Raw genomic sequence first — 18,717 nt, 5'->3', positions numbered from 1 at the left:
AACAAACCCTGGGAACCTGGGGCTGCCAGGCGCTATCTCAAGCAGAAGGGAACCGAAAACCTATGTGCTTCCAGGAGTCTCTGCTCTGGAAGCCTTGGCAGCAGGGCTGGCCAGCTGGCCTCACTCAGCACGGGGATGGGGCCCACAGAGAGCTCTCCCCAGGCTTCTCTTACAAAGTAGCGTTTTAATAAAAAAAAAAAACACTCACAGACATAAAGATCCCGTCACTACCCCCAAAGCTGAATAAGTTAAGTTGTGTCCCTGCTGCCCTGTGACGGAGGCGGACCCGTGCACTCAGGGCTCGCCCCTTCTCCAGATGGCGACAATGTTGGAGTCAGTCAGCGCAGTGAGGTAGGTAAAGGCGGGGTTGGCCACCACCGTGTTCACCATCGTCTTGGTCACCGTCTGGCCCATTGCCTGGGGCTGGGGCCACTTAAGGATCTGGGGGGAAGAGAGAGGGGGCTGAACAGCTGCTTCTGCTTCCTGAGCAGGGCCCCTGGGCAGCACCAGCCCCCTGCGTGCCTACCTGCGTGGGGGCCTGCGGGGCGGTCTGTGGTGGGGAGCGCTGCGCCAGGAGGGGCCTGACGTCATAGATCCACACGCTGCCCTGCTCATCCCCACAGAGCACAAGCCCCTTGTCTGTCAGGACAGGAATGGAGCCTCAGGTGGGGCAGAACTTGGGGGGCAGCCGGGGGCAGGGAAGGAAGGTGGGCCACTCACCAGGACAGGTGCTGAGGGAGAAGTAGGCCAGGATGGTGGGCGACCACTGCAGCCAAGCCAGGACTACCACAGCCACCGTGGGCTGGCTGCCCCGACCCTGCCACGTCTGGCTCCAGCTCCACAGGCAGATGGTGCCCAGGCTGCTTCCCTTGGAGGCTGACGGGAGAAGGAAGAGCTGTGCCTGTTGGGGGGTGCCTCTCCAGACATTTCCTGGTCCGTGCTGAGGGCCCCCTCAGAAACCCTTGGACCTAAACCCCACCCACAGAGAAATCACCCCAGAAGGCCTGGCCAGGGCCCAGTGGGGTCCCAAGAAGCCAGACTGTCCCTGGAGCTGGGCTCACTCACCCACGACATCCTCATTCACGAATGCCAGCCCATCCACTCTCTGTCCGGATACCTTGGAGCCCTCGGAGAAGACGAACTCGACTTCACATACCCTGCGGGGCAGCAGAAGATGCTGGTCAGCCCGGAAGGCTGCAGAAAGAGACACACATCAAAGCTGGGCGCTCGTTCAGATCCCTGCCGGGCACTTCCTCAGGACCCCTGGTCCATCCAAGCCCTGAAGGGGGAGCCAGCGGGGGGGTGGGGTGGGGCGCGGCCAGGAAGGGCTCGGAAGCCAGGCCGTGCCTCGGGCTGAGTGAGGTAAGCAGTGCGCTGGCCAAGGGGCAGGGGTTTGCTCTGACCCCGAGGGCAGTGTGCAGAGTGGCAGCTGAGAGCGTGGGGTCACACTGCTTGGAGAGGCTCCCAGCAGAGTCTGAGATCCACAAAAGGCAGCCAAGTGCCAACCCCAAGAGGCAGACGCGTCTGAGATGCAGGGAAGACATCACAGGACTTGGGGAAGAGGCAGATGTGGGTGGGCGCGGGGGGGAGGAGGCAGGGGGCCGCCAACACCTGTCTGGACCACTGCCTGGTGGCAGTTGGTCTGTGCTGAGATGTCGTTCTAGTTTTCCCCTGCCACCTGCCCTCAAATTCTCCCCAGGCTATTCCCTGTACTTAGGTTAAAATTCAGTACCTCACCAGGGACCGCAGGGCTGGTGTCCCCTGCCTCCTCGCCTTTGCCTTCCCTCCGGTTTCCCAAGCTCTGACCAGACCTCCCTGGTCAGCCAGCTTGCCCTGCCACTGCCCTTTGCGCTTCCCTCTGTGTGAAGACCCTCCCTCCGTCTGCCCACCTGACCCTTGGGGTCCATGAAGAGCATAGGCCTGAGGACCTGTCCATCTGCCACCAGTCACCTCAGAGTCCCCTGAGCCTCCCTGCCCCTCTCAGAGCGCCTTACTTGTGTGATTTTAATGCCTGTCTCCTCCACCAGGCTCTGGGACCCTCGAGGGCAGGGCTTCCCTCCCAAGCACTGCCTCAGCTCTCCCAGGGTCCAAGAGCCACAAGCCTCAACCTGGCCTTCCCGGGGCCTCATCCCAGCCCAGACACCATCCCCGTTGCCCTCCACTAGCCCTGGGGTGTGAGTTATTGTCCCCACTTTGCAGATGAAATCATGCTGGACAAGGGAAGGTCCCACAGCTGGCGAGTGGTAGGACCTGGGCAGTGATGAGGTGATCACAGCCTGGAGTGCTGGAAAGTGATCTTTCCTCGAGAGATGAGCAGGAGGTGCGGACACCCCAGCTCTGCAAATAGGGCCCTGGAAACTGCCTCTGGGCTCCCCAGGGCGAGGGGCATAGTGCAGGCACTACCCGACAGGTGTGCCTGGGGTCAGACCCTCGGACCTGCAGCTGCTCGGCTCTGAGGACGGGCTTTCGGGGCATCCCCTGCCCGTGCTCACCTCTTCTTCTGGGGCTGGTCCAGCCGCACGTCCCAGCAGCAGCAGCCGCCCTCACAGCCGGCCAGCAGGTAGGTGTCCGGGCAGGGGGGAACAGGGCAGAGGCGCAGGGGGGTGGAGGTGGTATCCAGTGTGAGCAGGTGGCTGCCAGCAGGTGAGAGGCGGGAGGGCATGAGGCCGCAGACTCGGGTGCGCCCACCCCCCATCCCGGGCTGTCCTGCCTCGCAGCATCACCTGGCCTGGAATTCGTAGTCCTGGTTGGGTGTCCCAATGTCCCAGAGGATGATGCGCTTGTCGTAGGAGGCCGCTGGTGAGGGGATGGGAAGGAGACAGGTGTCTCTAAGAAGGCCCCGCTGCCTCCTGCAGGCTGCATCCCAGGTGGAGACCAGGCTCCCAAGGCCAGCCCCTCCAAGGCAGGGAGGGAGGGAGGGCCACAACTGGAGACAGGACTCCCGGGGCCCCGTCCTTATCCTGCTCGAACCTAACATGCCCCACACCAGGCAGCTACGGCTCAGATATCACCTCACCACATCCAGAGGGCTGGGGTACCCACCCAGATCGCAGACACTGCCCTGGCTCTGAGAAACCTCCAAGGCTGCAGGGCGGGTTGGGGGAACAAGACAGAATCTGAAGCCGGGTCAGGTGTCTCTGAAGCCTTGTGCTTCCTACCACAGTCTGAGCTGACCTTGGCAGCTGGTGTGAGGCCCGCCCCGGGGAGGAGCCCTGAGGTGCCAGGCTGCAGGACACGGGTACTGGGGGAGCCCTGGGGGGTGTGGGAGGAGGGTCTTACTGAAGAGGTGGGTCTCGTGGGTGGGGCTGAAGCAGAGGGTGGCAATGGCCTTCCTGTGGCCCCGGATGAGCCCGCAGCAGAAGCCGGCCTGCACGTGCAGCAGCCGGACCAGCCCACGCAGGCCCGCGGCCGCCAGCACGTTCCAGCGCTTCTTGTGGCCGGTCTGTGTGACCACCGTCAGGGCGGTCCAGGCCACGGAGAAGAACTCCTGGGCGGGGAGGGGAGCAGTCACGGAGGGGCAGAGCCACCTCGGAACCGCGGTCCAGCACCAAAGACAAGGGCCACCTGCTGAGCAGGCGGCTGAGTCTGGCCCCTCGACCTCCACACTTCTGCCCCCAGGAGCCAAGGCTCTGCCACCACCCCGCAGGAGCCAGGCGCTGGCACTCACCTCACCAGGCACCTTGTACTTGTGTAGTACAATGCCCGTCTGGCAGTCGATCACACACACGGCCTCCCCACCACACGTGGCCACGGTCTGCGACGCGGCCCCTGCCTGCCCTGTTTGGGAGCTCAGTCTGGTGAAAACGTTTTCAGTTGTCTACGGCAGTTGCTCCTCCTGACCTGGATGACACTTTAAGCTCTCTGTCCCTCCCTGCTCCCCACCCTCCCAGGTAGCCCCTGAAAGTGGCATTCCCAGGGCCCCTGCCCCCGAAGGGTGTACCCTCATCCCAGGCTGGCTCGAAGGCGCAGGCCCAGAGCTGGGTTTTCAGATCGCTGGGGCTGTTGTTCTTGCTGTGGCACTGCAGGAAGTGCAGGGGCTCCAGCTGCAGGACAGGGGTGGGGACAGAGAGCGGTCATGGCTGCCCCAGCCCTCTCTCCCACCTTGCGCCTCCCTGCCACCGTGCAGCGCTCACCTGGCTGCTGTCAGAGCCCACAAGGCTGCCCTCCACCGGCGCCAACAGGGAGGTGCACATCCGCTTCTGGGGGGACAGGCTGAGTAGGGTATCACCTGGCCGCCTCAAGGCCACCGGCCTGGCCTGTGGAGGAGAGGGCAGGGGCAGGCTGAGGCATGGTGACCAGGCACCCATCTGCCTGGTCACAGACTCAACAGACTCAACTTCACCCTCCTGGGGTATGGGAGGCAAGAGGTACCAGGGTCAGAGAGAACCCACTCAAGCACAGGAGATCATCTCCTGGGCATATCTCAAGGTCCCCCGCTTCCCTAATGCCTCTTGAGGCAGGAAAGCCAAGGCAGGCCCAGGGAGCCTGGGAGCCCCACTCACCCTGGGCTGCTGGGTAGCTGTGGCTTTGTGGGATCCCTCTGGCATGTCTGCCTCACGTGTGTGGGTTCCACCAGAGGCCACCAGCTCCTCAGAGATCATCCGCACCTGGGTGGGAGCAGGCCATCAGGAAGCCGGGCACAGTCCTAGGGCCTCAAGCCCCTTCCAGACAGCCAGTAAGAGCTGGGGAAGCATCTTTCCAGCCCCCAGGCCACCTTCCCTGACCTGCCCTACTCCCCACGTCCTCTTGTGGCCAGCGACCTCCAGGGCGGCTCAGGCTGTGGAGCCAGGGAGGAGGGAGCTGCGAGGGCCGATGGGCAGCACAGCAGCGTGAGGGCATACCCGCCACTGGGTGAATTCGCTGAGCGACACGGGCCCGTAGCGGATGTTCCTGACAGCCGACTTCACAAAGTCTGCCTGGGCCTGTGCCTGCTCCTCTGGGCTCAGCGCGGCCATGAACTTCTTCCAGTGAGTTGCGACCTGGCACAAGAGGGACCAGGTTTAGGCTCAGGCCAGCCCAGCTCTCCTGGACCTTCTGTGGCGCCTCTGTCTCTAGGGATCAGAGGCGTCGCCCTCATCGCCTCTGGGAAGCCTCCAGGAACCACAGCCTTCTCGGCTGCACAAACCCAAGTGAGCCACAGGGAGAAACAGCCCCTGAAGGGAAAAGCTGGCCCAGCGCAGTGTCACCACGAAAGCGTCTCAACATCGCCTGCCTGCACAAGAACAAGAGGCCAAGCACCACAGCCAAGATCAGAGCCCTGGGTCAGGGTAGGGTCTCAGGGCCGCTGTGGCCCATCTCGGAGTCCTCCAGATACCCCATTCTGCCACTCACTCAAGGCTCTCGAGCTCCGGGGACTCCTCCCCGTTCCTCACCCTGGTGGTCAGCTCCCGGTTCAGGCTCTCTGCCTTAGAGCGAGTGGTGGAAGCATCCTTGCCGTTGAACTTACGGAGCTCGGGCAGGAGGAAGGTGACTTTCAGGCTGTCACTGACCTGGGGGATGAGGGAAGAGCGGCTCGGGGTTGCGCCCAGTCTGTGGCTGAGCCCCAGCCCATCGAGTGCCTGGGGCTGCTGCGGGCACCCACTTACTGTCAGGAAGGGGTTGCCCTCCAGGCTGAGCTCCTCGAGCTGCGGGAACTGGCAGAGGTGGGTGACGTCGCTCAGCTGGTTGTTGGCACAGTGGAGGACGTGCAGGTGGGGCAGGCCCAGGTCGGCGGGCAGCGTTTCCAGTTGGTTGTCGGAGAGGTCCAGCTCTTGCAGCTGCTTCAAGCGACCCAGGAGCGTGTGGTCCAAGTCCTCTGAGAGCAGATTCAGCCCTGACAGGCTGGGGAGAGGCGTAGACAGGGCCGGCTCAGGGGGCAGGCCCACCGACTTCCCACCCCATACCCACGTCAGCCCAGGTGCCTCCGATGGCTTTTCTCTTGATATTTCTTGTTGTCTGTGCAGTTGATCCCCAACATCGCCTCCATTGATAACTACTTTAGAACTTGAGGCAGCTGGCTACCTCCAAGAGGCTTTTTCCTGATCCTCTAGGGGGGGCTCTCTGAGCTCCCCTGTAACTCTCTCAACAGGTTGCTCCATATTCTTTCTACAAGACTGTCTCCCTAGCAGCCCAGGCCCTCTTCTGGGGCAACGCTGCTCCAGAACCCGCCCCCCGCCCCCGCCCCGCCCCATCTCATAAGGAGAGGACGGCGTGTCGCCCGAGTGTTTAAAGACTCGGGGTGATAACGGGGCCGGGAAGGGAGAGAGAAAGGATCCCAGGCTTTTCTCCGATTGCCCGCCGACCCAGGCCCCGGTGGGACAGTGTGGCTTCGGCCCTTACTCCAAGCTCCGGATCTTCCCCAGCCGGTTGCTCTTGGGTCGCCCCCGTTGGATAAGCAGCCGCGTCGAGAGGGGGGCCATGGCGAGAAGGCGCAGTCCGCGTGTGCCCAAACCGCAGCACGGGAATCCGATGCTGGCGCCAGCGCTTGCCTCAGTCCAGGAGGTGGCGCCGCGCGAATCCGTCCGCGGCGGCGACCACCGGAAGGAAGCGTCCCCGCGAACCTCGCGCCCTGCGCCCGGACTACCACTCCCAGCGGCCCCCGCGGCCCCGCACCTGCGCCCTGGCCGCCGGGACGCCGCCATGGCGGCCGCGGCGGTGGCGCCTCCCGAGGTCCTTCGGGAATGCGGTTGCAAGGGCATCAGGACCTGTCTGATCTGCGAGCGGCAGCGCGGAGGTGACCCGCCCTGGCAGCACCCCTCGCAGGTGAGGGGTGGGAGAGGGGCCGCCGCGCCCACAACTCCATGCTTCGTGTGGGGAAACTGAGGCCCAAGTTGGCCTGGAAGACAGGTTCCGGATCAGCCCGTGTCAGCGGCCCTGAAGATGGGGGCGTTGCGAGGTGAAGAGATGAGGGATTTGAGGAGTGGGCTTGGAGTGGAGAAGGGGCTGGAACGTCGGTGCAATCCGGCCGCGGCTCACCTATGGAACTTGGGGGTAGTCTGATAGCAGACGTAGCCGCTGCTCCTCCGCCCCGGGTCGGGCTGGGAACCTCACCTGCCCGTGGGAAGACGACAGGACGAGAGCAGAGGGTGCCGAAACTCGGGGCAGCGGGTCCCAGGAGGCATTGGACGGAAATGAGATCCTTAATCCTACGAATTAACAAAGAAGGACGCAGAGCCTTTGAGCAGAGCGAGGGCCTTCAGCTGGGAAACTGTTTGGGCCGAGGCCTGGGGAAGGTGGGTGATGCGTCAGGGGAGGGAGATGAAGCCGGTGGGGCCTGACCACGGAAGGCAGGCTGGGCTCCTTTTGAGGGCCGTGGTGAGCTCGTGAGGGTTTTAAAGGTAAAATCACATGTGAACTTTAGAAAGTTCCTCTGAGGGGAAAGAGTGGATAAGAAGGAAAGGGGGTTGGGAAGCCAGTGAAGAAACCGTCAAGGTGTCTCTGATAGAAGAAGGTCCTGTGAAAAACAGTAGCAGTTCCTAAGAAAATTAAATGTAGACCTGCCATATGACCCAGCAATCCCACTTCTGGATGTGGACCCAAAAGAATTGAAAGCAGTGTCTTGAAGAGATATCTGTATACCCATGTTCATAGCAGAGTTACTCAGAAAAGTTAAAAGGCAGAAGCAACCCAGGTATCCATGGACAGATGAAAGGATGAACAAAATGCGTCCCATACAACGGACTATTATTCAGTCTGAAAAAGGGAGAAAGGAAAGTCTGGCACGTGCCACGACACGAATGAACCCGAAAACGTTATGCTGAGTGGAATAAGGCAGTCAGGATGCAAACTGTTATGATTCCACTCAGGTAGAGCGTCTAAAGTAGTCAGAGTCACGGAGACGGGAAGGAGAGTGGTGGGTGCACAGTGGCTGGAGCAAAGGAGACAGGGGATGTGTTGTTTAACGGATAGTCTTTCTTTTCTTTTCTTTTTTGTAACATTTTGTATTGGAGTATAGCTGATTAACAATGTTGTGATGGTTTCAGGTGGACAGAGAACGGACTCAGCTATACATATACATGTGTCCATTCTCCCCCAAACTCCCCTCCTATCCAGGCTGCCACGTAACATTGAGCAGAGTTCCCTGTGCTGTACAGGAGGACCTCATTGGTTTTAAATGTCACAGTGTGTACTTGTCCATCCCAAACTCCCTAACTAGCCCTCTACCCCATCCTTAGCCCCTACCCCCCAGCCCCGGCAACCGCAAGTTCGTTCTCTAAGTTAACAGGTAGACTTTTGCTAGATGAGAAAGTTCTGGAAATTGGTTGCACGACAGTGTGATATACTCAACACTGAACTGTGCACTTAAAATATGGTTGAGGATCAGTCTTATGTATAAAATATATGTAGTTGTATATATTTCACCATAATTACTTTCTTAAAAAAAAGTTTTTCAGACCTCGCCAGAGGTCTGGACTCTGCCCATGGCCGAGGGTGTGGAGGTTCCAGGCACTGTAGCGGGTAGCACCTTCCCAACCTGATGCCCGAGGAACAAGTGAAATGTACAGGAGGAGTCCTTACTTTCTGTGTGTCCTGCGTGAGGTGCCAGGAGGGAGACGCGGTGGTTCAGAGTCGGGGGTGCTGGCAGTGCCTCTAGAACATACACGGGGAGGAGGCAGGGAGCACCCCCAACTCCCGCGCAGATCTGAGGAAGTCTTGGCTCACCCAACCGGAAGCTCCAGAGCAAAGACTGCCTGGTAATTGGCCGGGCTCGTGATGGGTCACTGGCCGGAGGCCCTGCCACAGGAGGCTGTCAGTCTGGTACTCCTCTAGGTGACTGGCAAGTTCTGCTCTTCTTTTTAAATTTTATTTATTTTTTGTTTTTGGCTCTCTTGAGTCTTCACTACTGTGTGGGCTTTTCTCTAGTTGGGGCGAGCAGGGGCTCATCTCTAGTCGCTGTGCACAGGCTTCTCGTTGCCGTGGCTTCTCTTGTTGCGGAGCACGGGCCCTAGGGTGTGCGGGCGTCACTAGTTTCTGCTCCCAGGCTCTAGAGCACAGGCTCAGTAGTTGCGGCACACCAGCTTAGTTGCCCCACTGTGAATGGGATCTTCTGGGATCAGTGATTGAACTCACGTCTCCTGCCTTACCAGATGGATTCTTTACCACTGAGCCACCTGGGAAGCCTTCTATCCTTTTTCAATGAGAAATTCAGGGAGTGCCCATGGCTGCCGCCGTGTCAGGGAGGCCCCAGCGACATCCCCACTGTGGCTGGAAAGAGCTTCTCCCTCTGGCCTCCCAGCATGTGAACTCACCCCCCTGGGCAACCCTAGGCCTCAGCTTTAGGGGAACAGATTTCTCCAGCTCCCCATCAGGGCCGTCTGCCTTCACACACGCCTCACTAGCCTGGGAGGAACAGACAGTGCCCACAGCAACAGTGTGGCCTTGGAGGCTGCTCCCCAGCTGCGCAGCCTTGGGCTAGTTCCTTAACTTTGTTGAGCCTCAGTCACCTCACCTGCAAGGTGGAAGACGAAAGAATGTTCCTGTGTACTCTCTTTCCTTTTACAGACGAGAAATTGAGCAAGGTGGGGGCTGGGCAGAGGTCCCACTTCCCTGGAGATGCCAGCTGCCCCCCAGAGTGCTGCCGGGGAGGGTGCACCACTGGGCGGGGCAGCTTCTCAGGGCGTATGTGGGGTGTGAGCCACGGCTCCAGAAGCTCTGACACCCCTGTCTGTCTTTTGCAGAAAACACACCGGTTCATTTACTACCCCGACACTGGCTGGGCCGTGGGGGCCGAGGAGTCTGACTTTGAAGGCTGGGCCTTCCCCTTCCCGGGCGTGACCCTGATCGAGGACTTCGTGACCCCAGAGGAAGAAGCCGAGATGGTGCAGCTGATGGACCGCGACCCCTGGAAGCTCTCACAGTCTGGGCGGAGGAAGCAGGTAGGTTGGGCCAGAGCAGGGTGGGGGGAGGAAGGCCTGCCCTCTCTGGCCAGTCACGCTGCAGGGCCCTGCCAGGCACCTGACCCTGGAGCTCCTGTGCTTATCTCCTTTTCCATGCCTGCCTTTGCAGCCACCCCCCAGAGCCATTAGCGGACAAGCTGACCTAGGGCTGTGGGAGGGCAGGGCTGCTGAATAGGGGTGCTGGGGAACGGCCCAGAGCATAGCCTGTTTACCTTCCTACGAGTTGGGGCTCAGAAGCAGACGGCCACCCAGCGCTCTCTGCCCTCTCCCCAGCTGGCGTAGTGCTGGTGACTCTCATGGAGTGCCTCTTTTTTTAATTCCTCTAATTTAGTTAGTTGTTTTTGGCTGTGCTGGGTCTTCATTGCTGTGCAGGCTCTTCTCTCACTGCAGCAGGCGGGAGCTGCTCCCTGCTGTGGTGCGAGGGCTTCTGATTGCCGTGGCTTCTCTTGCTGCTCTAGGGGCGTCAGTACTTGCCTCCTGGGTTCTAGAGCATTAGGCTCAACAGTTCTGGCTTTGTTGCTCCGAGGCATGTGGGTCCCCCTGGATCAGGGGTCAGACCTGCGTCTCCTGCAGTAGCAGGCGGATTCTTTACCACTGAGCCCGCAGGGAAGCCCTGCGGAGTGCTGCCAGACGCCCCCACCCTGTCGGCAGCTCTCCGGGTCAGTTGTGAATCTCCTCACACCTGTTCCTACCGATACTCTGGCCTCCAAACCCTGAAGCTTCCCTTTGTTGGGATCACAGCCCCCTTCTCCTTGGGTCCACTCCTGTCTCCTCCGTTCCTCATCTCCGGTAGTCCTCGCCCCCTCCAGACAGCCATTGGCCCCCTTTCTGCGTCCCCTGCCTGTGCGCACCCCCCAAGTCCCCCTGGCCCCCCAGCCAGTTAGCACAGGCGCTTCCTCGGGTGTCCCTCACCCTTTCTCGTCTCACTTTGTCAGGCTCCTTCCGCTCACCCACCCCCATGTGGCCTCGGGCTCTGGCTCTCCATCCTGAGCTGGGCCCTTCGTGCTCAGTGCTCAGAGCCGTGCTGACTCCGCAGGTCATCGGCTCTGCTGCTGTCCTTCTAGTCCTCGCTCCCCTCCCCCCTCTGCACTGATGACCGGGCCTCTCAGAGAAAACACACGGATCTACCGAGGTTCCCTTCTCTCCTGTGCCCTGCTTCCCTCCGAGCCCCTCTTCAGCTTCGGGCTGGTTGCTGCTTCTCAGAAGCCCTTGTCCAGCTCCCTTCTCTCTAGGTCGGCTCTCTCCCACTGGCCTCCCAGGAAGCTGCATGTCTCTCGTCTCTGCAGCAGAACTTCTCAAGAGAGTTAGCTGTTCTGTTCAGCTCCTCTCCTCCTGCTCCCTCTTAACTCACTCTGAAACTGCCTCATCGCCGACCCCCACCCCTAAACCCAGCGACTGGTTCTCAGGCCTCTCCTCCCTCTCCAGACGCCCCTAGCTGATCTCAGGCCCGGTCCAAAAAATTCAGGGCTCGCGTGCTCGTACCTCCAGCCCCAGCTTCTCCTGTTTGTTAGTCCTGAGCTGAGCCGGCGCATTCCACCTTCCACCTACTCAGACCAGAAACCCTGGATCTTTCCACAGTCCTCTCTGGCTTTCACTGGTGATTCCTGTCAGCTCTTTACTCTTTCAAAACATGTCCTGAGCCTGAGAATGTTCACCCCCGGCCACTGCTGCCGCCTGCCTCCACACTCCCTGCGCAGCCTCCGCCCCTCCTGTCCGTCTCAGTAGGAAGTGATCCCACCATCTGGTCAGAGTCGCTGCTCTACTGCAGGCCCTCCCATGTCAGCGTGAACACAGAGGCCTTCCCGTGCCCTGAAGGCCCTGTGCTGGCCGCCAGCCCAACTTTTGTCTCCGCTGCTGCTGTCCCCAGGGCAGTCACCCCAGCCTCCCAGGGATTCCTCGGGCTCCGGCTTCTCTTCTTTCTGCCTGTGGCCCTCCTGCCGGCTGCTGCCAACCGGTTGGGGTGACCTGAAGGAGCCAGCTGGCCTTGGCTCCTGCAGAACAGAGAAGGAGACTCTACCACCAGGTGGGGCCACCCTCCACTGGAGGGGCCCCCAGGGAGCAGGAGTGTGGATACATGCTCCCCTCTCACCCCTCAGATCTGAGCTGTATTCTACAGGGCTCCTCTCTTGTGTGTGTGTGTGTGTGTGTGTGTTTCCTTTTAGATGGAAGCCACCTACCATAAGATCCCCCATTTCAAGTGTATAATTCAGTGCTTTCATTTTCAGTGTAGCCACAGTGTTGTGCAGCCATCACCACTGTCTAGTTCTGGAACATTCTCATCACCCCAGAGCAAACACACACCCATTGCCAGTCACTTTGCATTTCCTTAACCCCCAGCAACCACTTACTTGCTGTCTTTCTCTGTGGGTTGGCCTCTTCTGGACATTCCTATAAGTGGGGTATGACCCTCTGTGTCGGGCATCTTTCACTGAGCATGTTCTCCGGGTTCATCGCTTTGCACCCTGTATCAGGACTTCATTGCTTTTTGTGACTCAGCATTATTCCATCGCATGAATAGACCACTCTCTGTTTACCATTCACCGGCTGGTGGACACGGGTTGTTTCCACTTTCTGACTTTTTAAATTTGCCTGTACCGAGTCTTAATTGCAGCGTATGAACTTCGTTGCGGCATGTGGGGTCTAGTTCCCTGACCAGGGATGGAACCCGGGCCCCCTGCATTGGGAGCTCGCAGTCTCAGCCACTGGGCCAGCAGGGAGGCGCACTGTTTGACTTTGTCAGTAGTGCTGCTGGGAACATTCGAGTACAGGTTTCTGTGTGGACTGTGTTTCCATTCTCTTCAGTGAGGCTAGAAGTGGAACCACTTCTGGGTCCTAGGGGAACTCCTCCTCCGTGGTCTTGAAGCCCAGTGTTGACCAGCTGGGTAACACTGCCTTGGGCGGGCCCGCCCTCCCGCGCTCCCGCCTGCCCTGCCCGGCCGCTCCTCCTTCACAGCTCCTGACTCCTGGCCCCGGCGGCCGGGGGATGCCACCCACACATGCCACCCACACACGGGCCTCCTGTCTCCAGCTCTGCTTCCTGCGGTGCCTGGGCGGAGACGTCCTCCGACACTCCACATCCCCTTCCCTGCTCTGTTTTTCTCGGTGGCGTTTGCTGCCAGCTGGTGTGTGCTGTTCGTATTTATCTCTCTGGTGTCTGTCTCCTTCTGCCAAAATGTCAGATCCACGAAGTCAGGCATCGTGGATTGTCTTGGTCTCTGTGATTGGATTCTTCCGCCCTGGCGTGTGATGCCATTTCCGTAAACTCAGCCAATCCCCCACTTCCTTTTCATCCTCATCCTCCAGGACTACGGCCCCAAAGTCAACTTCCGGAAACAGAAGCTAAAGAGGGCCGGCTTCCGAGGCCTCCCCAGCTTCAGCCGGGAAGTGGTGCGGCGGATGGGCCTCTACCCCATCCTGGAGGACTTCCGGCCCGTGGAGCAGTGCAACCTGGACTACTCCCCGGAGCGCGGCTCGGCCATCGACCCGCACCTGGACGACGCCTGGCTGTGGGGGGAGCGGCTGGTGAGCCTCAACCTGCTGTCCCCCACCGTGCTGTCCATGTCGCGGGAGGCGCCCGGCAGCCTGCTGCTCTGCCTGGCCCCATCCGGCTTCCCGGAGGCCCTGGCGGACAGCGCGATGGCCCCCAGCCGGTCCGTCCCGTGCCAGGAGGTGGAGGTGGCGGTCCCCCTGCCCCGCCGCTCCCTGGTGGTGCTCAGGGGAGGCGCACGGCGCCAGTGGAAGCACGCCATCCACCGGCGGCACATCGGGGCCCGGCGCGTGGGCGTCACCTTCCGGGAGCTGTCGGCCGAGTTCGGCCCCGGAGGGAAGCAGCAGGAACTGGGGCGGGAGCTCCTGCAAGTGGCGCTCTCCTTTCAGGGGAGACCCACCCCGTGAGCCACCGCCCGGGACGGGGAGCTGGCAGCTGGGCCTGGCGGAGGCGCTGGCTCCCCAGCGGACCGGTGGCCAGCATCGAAGGGGGCGCCCAGCACGAGGGTCTTTCTCAGGTCTTAAGGGGAGGACTGCTGGACAGACCCTGGCGCCTGGCAGCTCGAGCCCCGCCCAGGATGGTTTCACGGTGAGGGGCTCAGGTCGGTCCCTTTGGCCACTGGTTTGGGTTGTTTGTCACAGTTGAGGGCAGTGGCCTAATTTGAGCTTAAAAATGGTTGGTACCCCTTCAGGCTGTTTTCTTCTTTATCCATCTGTCTTAATGAGGTTAGAGGGTAACCAAGGTTAGAGGTTAGGTAGCATCACCAACTCAAGGGACATGAATTTGAGCAAACTCTGGGAGATAGCGAGGGACAGAGGAGCCTGGCGTGCCGCAGTCCACGGAGACACAGAGTCAGACACGACTGAGCCACTGAACAACAAGGTTGCAGAACATCCCAGCCTGCAGGCCCCGCATCTATTTACTGTTTTACGTATTTACTTTTGGCCATGCCCCGCAGCTTGCAGGATCTTCGTTCCCGACCCGGGGGTTGAATCTAGGCCACTGCAGTGAAAGCGAGTCCTAACCACTGGACCACCAGGGAGTTCCCAGGCCCCTGGTTTAGGGAGCGTGTTGGATTGGAGAGTGGATTGGTAGAGGATGTGAGGTGGTTATTGTTTCAGACGTCAGGACTGCTGACAGCTTCTGAGCTGGCTCTGCCCAGGTCATGCTTGACCCCGTGGGGTGTGGGGTGTGGGATGGGGCAGTCTGCTGGGGGCCTGGGCCCCCCACCCCCAGTGATGTTAGAAATTGTGGAGGAGTCTCCGCAGCTCAGGACAGCACAGGGTGGCTCCTACCTGGCGCCAGTGCTGTGAGGTGGTGACCTGGACTGGCGGCTGTCCCCCGCGGCCAGGTGAGGAGCAGCCTGTGGAGGTGGAAGGCATGGCCGTGCAGTCTGGGGGGCCAGCCTGGTCTCCTGCTGCTTATATGACAATATACCTGGCCCACCAGCCACATGCAAGGAGCCAAACTTGGGGGACCAGTGCCCCATCACAGCCTGGAGACATTCACAGCACTGGTTTTCACGGTCACTCTGGAACTTTCCAAGAGCTATCAGGAGTGCAGAGCCACTGGCTACCCTGCATTGTCTGCGTAGTGGCCCTGGCAGAGACCCAACAGGACTGAGTGGGCCCAGCGGCTGGCCGTGGTGGGCAGTGGGCTCCCAGACACCTCAGGGGACTGGTGCTTCTCAGGTACTGTGACCTCCCCACTAGCCCTCATACCCCTCAGGGTGGCATTTGGGCAAGGTGGCCAGAATTCCAGCCCATCTTGCCACATCGGTTGCCAAACAGGCACATAGACCCGATGGTCTGCTCGCTGGGGGCTTGACAGGCTGGCCTCAGGGCAGCCCGGCCCCTGGATGGAGCTTGCAGGGCGCTCCGCCAACAGAGGGCCCCGTTTGAGCTGAGGCCGGGCAGTGTCCTCTAGGCTCTTCCTGCAGAGATGGGTGCAAAACCCGCCTGACTGTGTCCCCAGCAGCCTGAGAGGGATGTCAGGGGCTGGAAACACAGCTCAGCAGGGTCTTAATGGGCCTAGTGAGGAGTCTCTAGCCTTGGTCTGTCCCTTCTCTCCCTTTGCCCTTCCAGAGGCATCTGAGTTAGGACTGTCTCTGCAGGCTAGCTGAGCACACACAGGAAATGCTCAGGATGGGCTTGCTGGCCCAAAGCTCTGCACTGAGCCTAGGCCTTTTCTGCCACCACACCCCCCTCCCCCCCCAAAAAAAGACTACTGCAGCCCAGTTATCTTGTGCTGCAGAGGCGTCCTGGTCCTCTGGGTTGAAGTGCCAGAACGTTAAGGACAATAAAAGGACTTTCCTGGTGGTCTCATGGTTAATACTCTGTGCTTCCACTGCAGGGGGGCATGATATCAATCCCTGGTTGGGAGCCAAGATCCCATATACTGCACAGTATGGCAAAAGAAACAAAAATTTTTTTTTTCTTAGTAAAGGACAGAAGTGTTCAAATAAGGGGGCCTCTACCTCCCTCACCTGGGAGTCTGTTGGGACACTGGTGACCAGTGGTTGGAGGAGGGGCTTCTGAGCATCCCCTCTCCCTACGGCCTTCCACCAAGAGCAGAGAGCAAGTTGTAGCTTTATTTACTCAGTTCAATCCAGGGCAACTGTTTTTAAAAAATCCATATATAGGACGGGGCGGGGGCGGGGGGCAGTGTACACCACATGTGGTCTCCATGACGTCATGCATAGTGCATTTCTCAGCACAAGACAGATAAGGTCTGTAGATGCGCCTCAATCCACTCAGGCTTGTGTGGTTTTGTCCTGCACAGACCTTCCTAGAAGACTGGAATACATTCTGCCCTGGCAGTTTGTCCAAAATAGAAACCCGTGAGTTTGGTTCTGGTCAGGTACTAAATGGAGACTGTGTTCCACTTTGGAAATGGCCTGTGTGTATCTGCAGGCATTTGTTTTATGAGCACCAGGAAGGCTCCTTTCAGAAGAAAATAGGGCAAGCCCACACCGACTCCTCTTACTATGGAGAGGCCACTGTACTTGGAACCCTCTTCACAATCAGGCTAAACCTCCAGGAACCAAATTTCTAGCCTGTACATATGCTTCCCTGTCCTTCCCAGACTGCCCTGCTGCAGCTCCAAATAGCTTACTCTCCAGCCCCAGAGGACGCTCTGTGCTACCCTGAGGGTGACCCCCATCACCAGTCCCCAACCCATGGTCAGCTCTGTTCTCACAGAAACTGTTTGCCCCATACCTGGGAACTAGAAAGGCTGGAGCCGGGAAAACTTGCCGGATGAAAATAAGAAATTACAAGAACACTGCTCTCCTAATCAGTGTCTAAAGCATGTCACGCAGCATCTTCCCTGCCTGTGTGGCACTGTCCTTGGCGCCTAGTGTCCGACCCTGATGCGGCCAGGTTAGGAAGCTCCCCTCCCACCAGCGCCACGGGCCAGGCGTTAACAGCGGGCTCCTGGCTGATAGCTGGGGTGTGCTTGCCACGATGTGGGGGAACTGGGCACTCCATGGGCCTGGCTCACAGGGCAGGGGCACCAGGCGGCCCAGGAAAGTGGGTCGCAGTGAGCCCCGCGAGGCCCCTCTCAAAAGGCTCAGGCTAGAGGAAGGAGCTGCTGTCCCCTCCAGCAGTGGGGAGGAGCCGGCCTGTCTGGTCCCTACCAGGACACACAGTGGTGGTCTTGCGGTGACGCTGACCTTGCACAAAGCAAACACGTTAAACCAGACGAGCCTTTTCAACAAGGCTCCAGGAGAGGAGAGGAGACCTGCTAAGGACCAAGCAAGTCACGACAGGTGTCAGCAGAGGATGTGAGGGACACGCCCTTCAGAAGGCGCCAGGGCTCTCATCTGGCCCCACAGGACACAATATCCAGGCTCCCTGTAAATGCCACGACTTGCACTGGGGGTTCTCGGCATTTCAGAGTGATGTGTTAAGGTTTATGTTGTCAACAGTATGTCACCGTCTCAGAAACCTCGGTTAGGCCCACCAGCGTTTCCTGGCACACATGACCCAGACACCACAGAGCTACTAGGCTGTGGACAGACATGCCATCGGAGCATGAAGTCCAGTGACTGTGGAAACAAAAGAAAAGGCACCCCTCTCTGGTGGCTGCTGGCCAGTATGGTACATGTGGTTCTTAAAAGCAGCTCAGGGCACAGCAGACTCACAGATAAGCTGAGCTGTAGCATGTACGTGTTCTGCCCCAGGACATGGGCTCAGGTCTACCAGATGCCCATCTCGAAAACACCAGAAACCACGACTGTATAGAAGTATGAGCTGGGTGGGTGTGGCCGGAAGGCCTGGGGGCGCCCCCAGAGAGCACTACACGGGACCTCACCCTCCCTGCTGTCATAAGCAGAACCCACATGTGGCCAGGGCTGGCCTCTGGCACCACCACCCACAGACCAGGCCAGGCCATGGCCTTATCTAGACAGGAAGTCCCCCAGGCCTCCCCCCCTCCCACAGCAGGGGCCACAGGCAGCAAGGAGACGGTGAGCTCAGCTGCCTGGCCAGTGTCCTACCCTCTGTAGCTGCAGCTCAGAGGGCTGACAGCTCAGGGGACCGTCTGGGGTTGAGAGAAGGATGTCTCTGGACTGTGGGCCCCTTTCCCAACCTGGTGGCCTCACTGGGTCAGTGTGGCCAGGGATCCTGCTGTCTGGGAAGACAGAATTTGAGCCCAGGCTGCTTCAGGTCACCCCTCAGTTAGCCATCTCAAGTGGGCACCTCACCTGGGATGCCCAGAGACAGGCCTCCTGACCCCACAGGCCTCTGACCTTGGACATCTCATCCAAGGCCTGACTAGTCTGATGCACTTGCTGGGCTGACTTGCCCTACCCAGGTTGCTGCCTCCCCGCCCCAGGGCCAGGCCACCCAACCCCCTCCAGGGCAGGGAGGGAAGCACCAGGCCAAGCCGTTAATCCTGTGCCCAGTCTATTCATAGCAGGGTGGTACCATCACTCATGCCCCTGGGCTGCCACCAGCCCAGCTCCAGAGTCGGTGCAGTCCCTTCCCTGAACTCAGGATGCTGCCCCGCCTCTCCAGGCCCTTGCCAGGCTCCCGCCCCAAGCTGGTCCATGTGTCTGAGGGGACCCGTGACCACCCGTTACAACCCAGAGCCTGGCCTCCTTGCCTCAGGATGTCCCCATGGCCAAAGACTCAGCCTTTCTTTGCCCTGAACTCTTAGCCATCAGTCTCCCCTTTAACTGAAGAGTTCCATCCTCCGAGGGAAAACGAGCCAGGTCTTAACAGCATTAAGACAGGAGTAGAACTTTGGTCTCGAACCGTCTTGGCAGTGACTCGGCAGCCCGGTTGGCCATCCGCGTGTCTGAAACTGTCCAGGAGGCAGGTGAGTTCCGGTCCACGCCAAGGGATGCAGACA

General features: G+C 59.8%; 2 protein-coding genes across 2 annotated transcripts; one reads left to right on the top strand and one right to left on the bottom strand.

The window, feature by feature from the left end:
• Window positions 1-164: 164 nt before the first annotated feature.
• LRWD1 (leucine rich repeats and WD repeat domain containing 1) lies at window positions 165-6,548 on the bottom strand. Its single transcript, XM_005892813.2, has 15 exons — window positions 6,319-6,548; window positions 5,586-5,820; window positions 5,373-5,489; window positions 4,842-4,979; window positions 4,503-4,607; window positions 4,134-4,256; window positions 3,941-4,043; window positions 3,668-3,777; window positions 3,280-3,487; window positions 2,724-2,796; window positions 2,493-2,633; window positions 1,066-1,157; window positions 721-876; window positions 527-639; window positions 165-441 (listed from the first exon to the last, which is right to left on the bottom strand). Exons 1-15 carry the CDS (start codon window positions 6,396-6,398, stop codon window positions 295-297), a joined length of 1,941 nt encoding a protein of 646 aa, XP_005892875.1. The 5' UTR covers window positions 6,399-6,548; the 3' UTR covers window positions 165-294.
• Window positions 6,549-6,582: 34 nt separating this feature from the next.
• Window positions 6,583-14,050, top strand: ALKBH4 (alkB homolog 4, lysine demethylase). The gene is made up of 3 exons (XM_005892812.3): window positions 6,583-6,741; window positions 9,657-9,854; window positions 13,179-14,050. The coding sequence occupies exons 1-3, from the start codon at window positions 6,619-6,621 to the stop codon at window positions 13,767-13,769; spliced, it is 912 nt and encodes a 303-aa protein (XP_005892874.2). The 5' UTR covers window positions 6,583-6,618; the 3' UTR covers window positions 13,770-14,050.
• The last annotated feature ends 4,667 nt before the right edge of the window (window positions 14,051-18,717 follow it).

This window comes from Bos mutus, chromosome 25, assembly GCF_027580195.1.
Source record: "Bos mutus isolate GX-2022 chromosome 25, NWIPB_WYAK_1.1, whole genome shotgun sequence".
NCBI classification, from domain to species: Eukaryota; Metazoa; Chordata; class Mammalia; order Artiodactyla; family Bovidae; genus Bos; species Bos mutus.
This window is presented reverse-complemented; position numbering and strand designations above follow the sequence as displayed.

What these genes read in the sequence shown, in the direction of transcription:
- LRWD1 (XM_005892813.2), bottom strand. Translation starts at nt 6,398, where the DNA reads ATGGCCCCCCTCTCGACGCGGCTGCTTATCCAACGGGGGCGACCCAAG. An exon ending in GGGAAGATCCGGAGCTTGGA is followed by an intron (nt 5,821 to 6,318) that starts GTAAGGGCCGAA and finishes GCCTCTCCCCAG; the next exon opens with CCTGTCAGGGCTGAATCTGC. An exon ending in ACCGGGAGCTGACCACCAGG is followed by an intron (nt 4,980 to 5,372) that starts GTGAGGAACGGG and finishes CTCTTGTGCCAG; the next exon opens with GTCGCAACTCACTGGAAGAA.
- ALKBH4 (XM_005892812.3), top strand. Translation starts at nt 6,619, where the DNA reads ATGGCGGCCGCGGCGGTGGCGCCTCCCGAGGTCCTTCGGGAATGCGGT. An exon ending in CCTGGCAGCACCCCTCGCAG is followed by an intron (nt 6,742 to 9,656) that starts GTGAGGGGTGGG and finishes TGTCTTTTGCAG; the next exon opens with AAAACACACCGGTTCATTTA. An exon ending in AGTCTGGGCGGAGGAAGCAG is followed by an intron (nt 9,855 to 13,178) that starts GTAGGTTGGGCC and finishes CTCATCCTCCAG; the next exon opens with GACTACGGCCCCAAAGTCAA.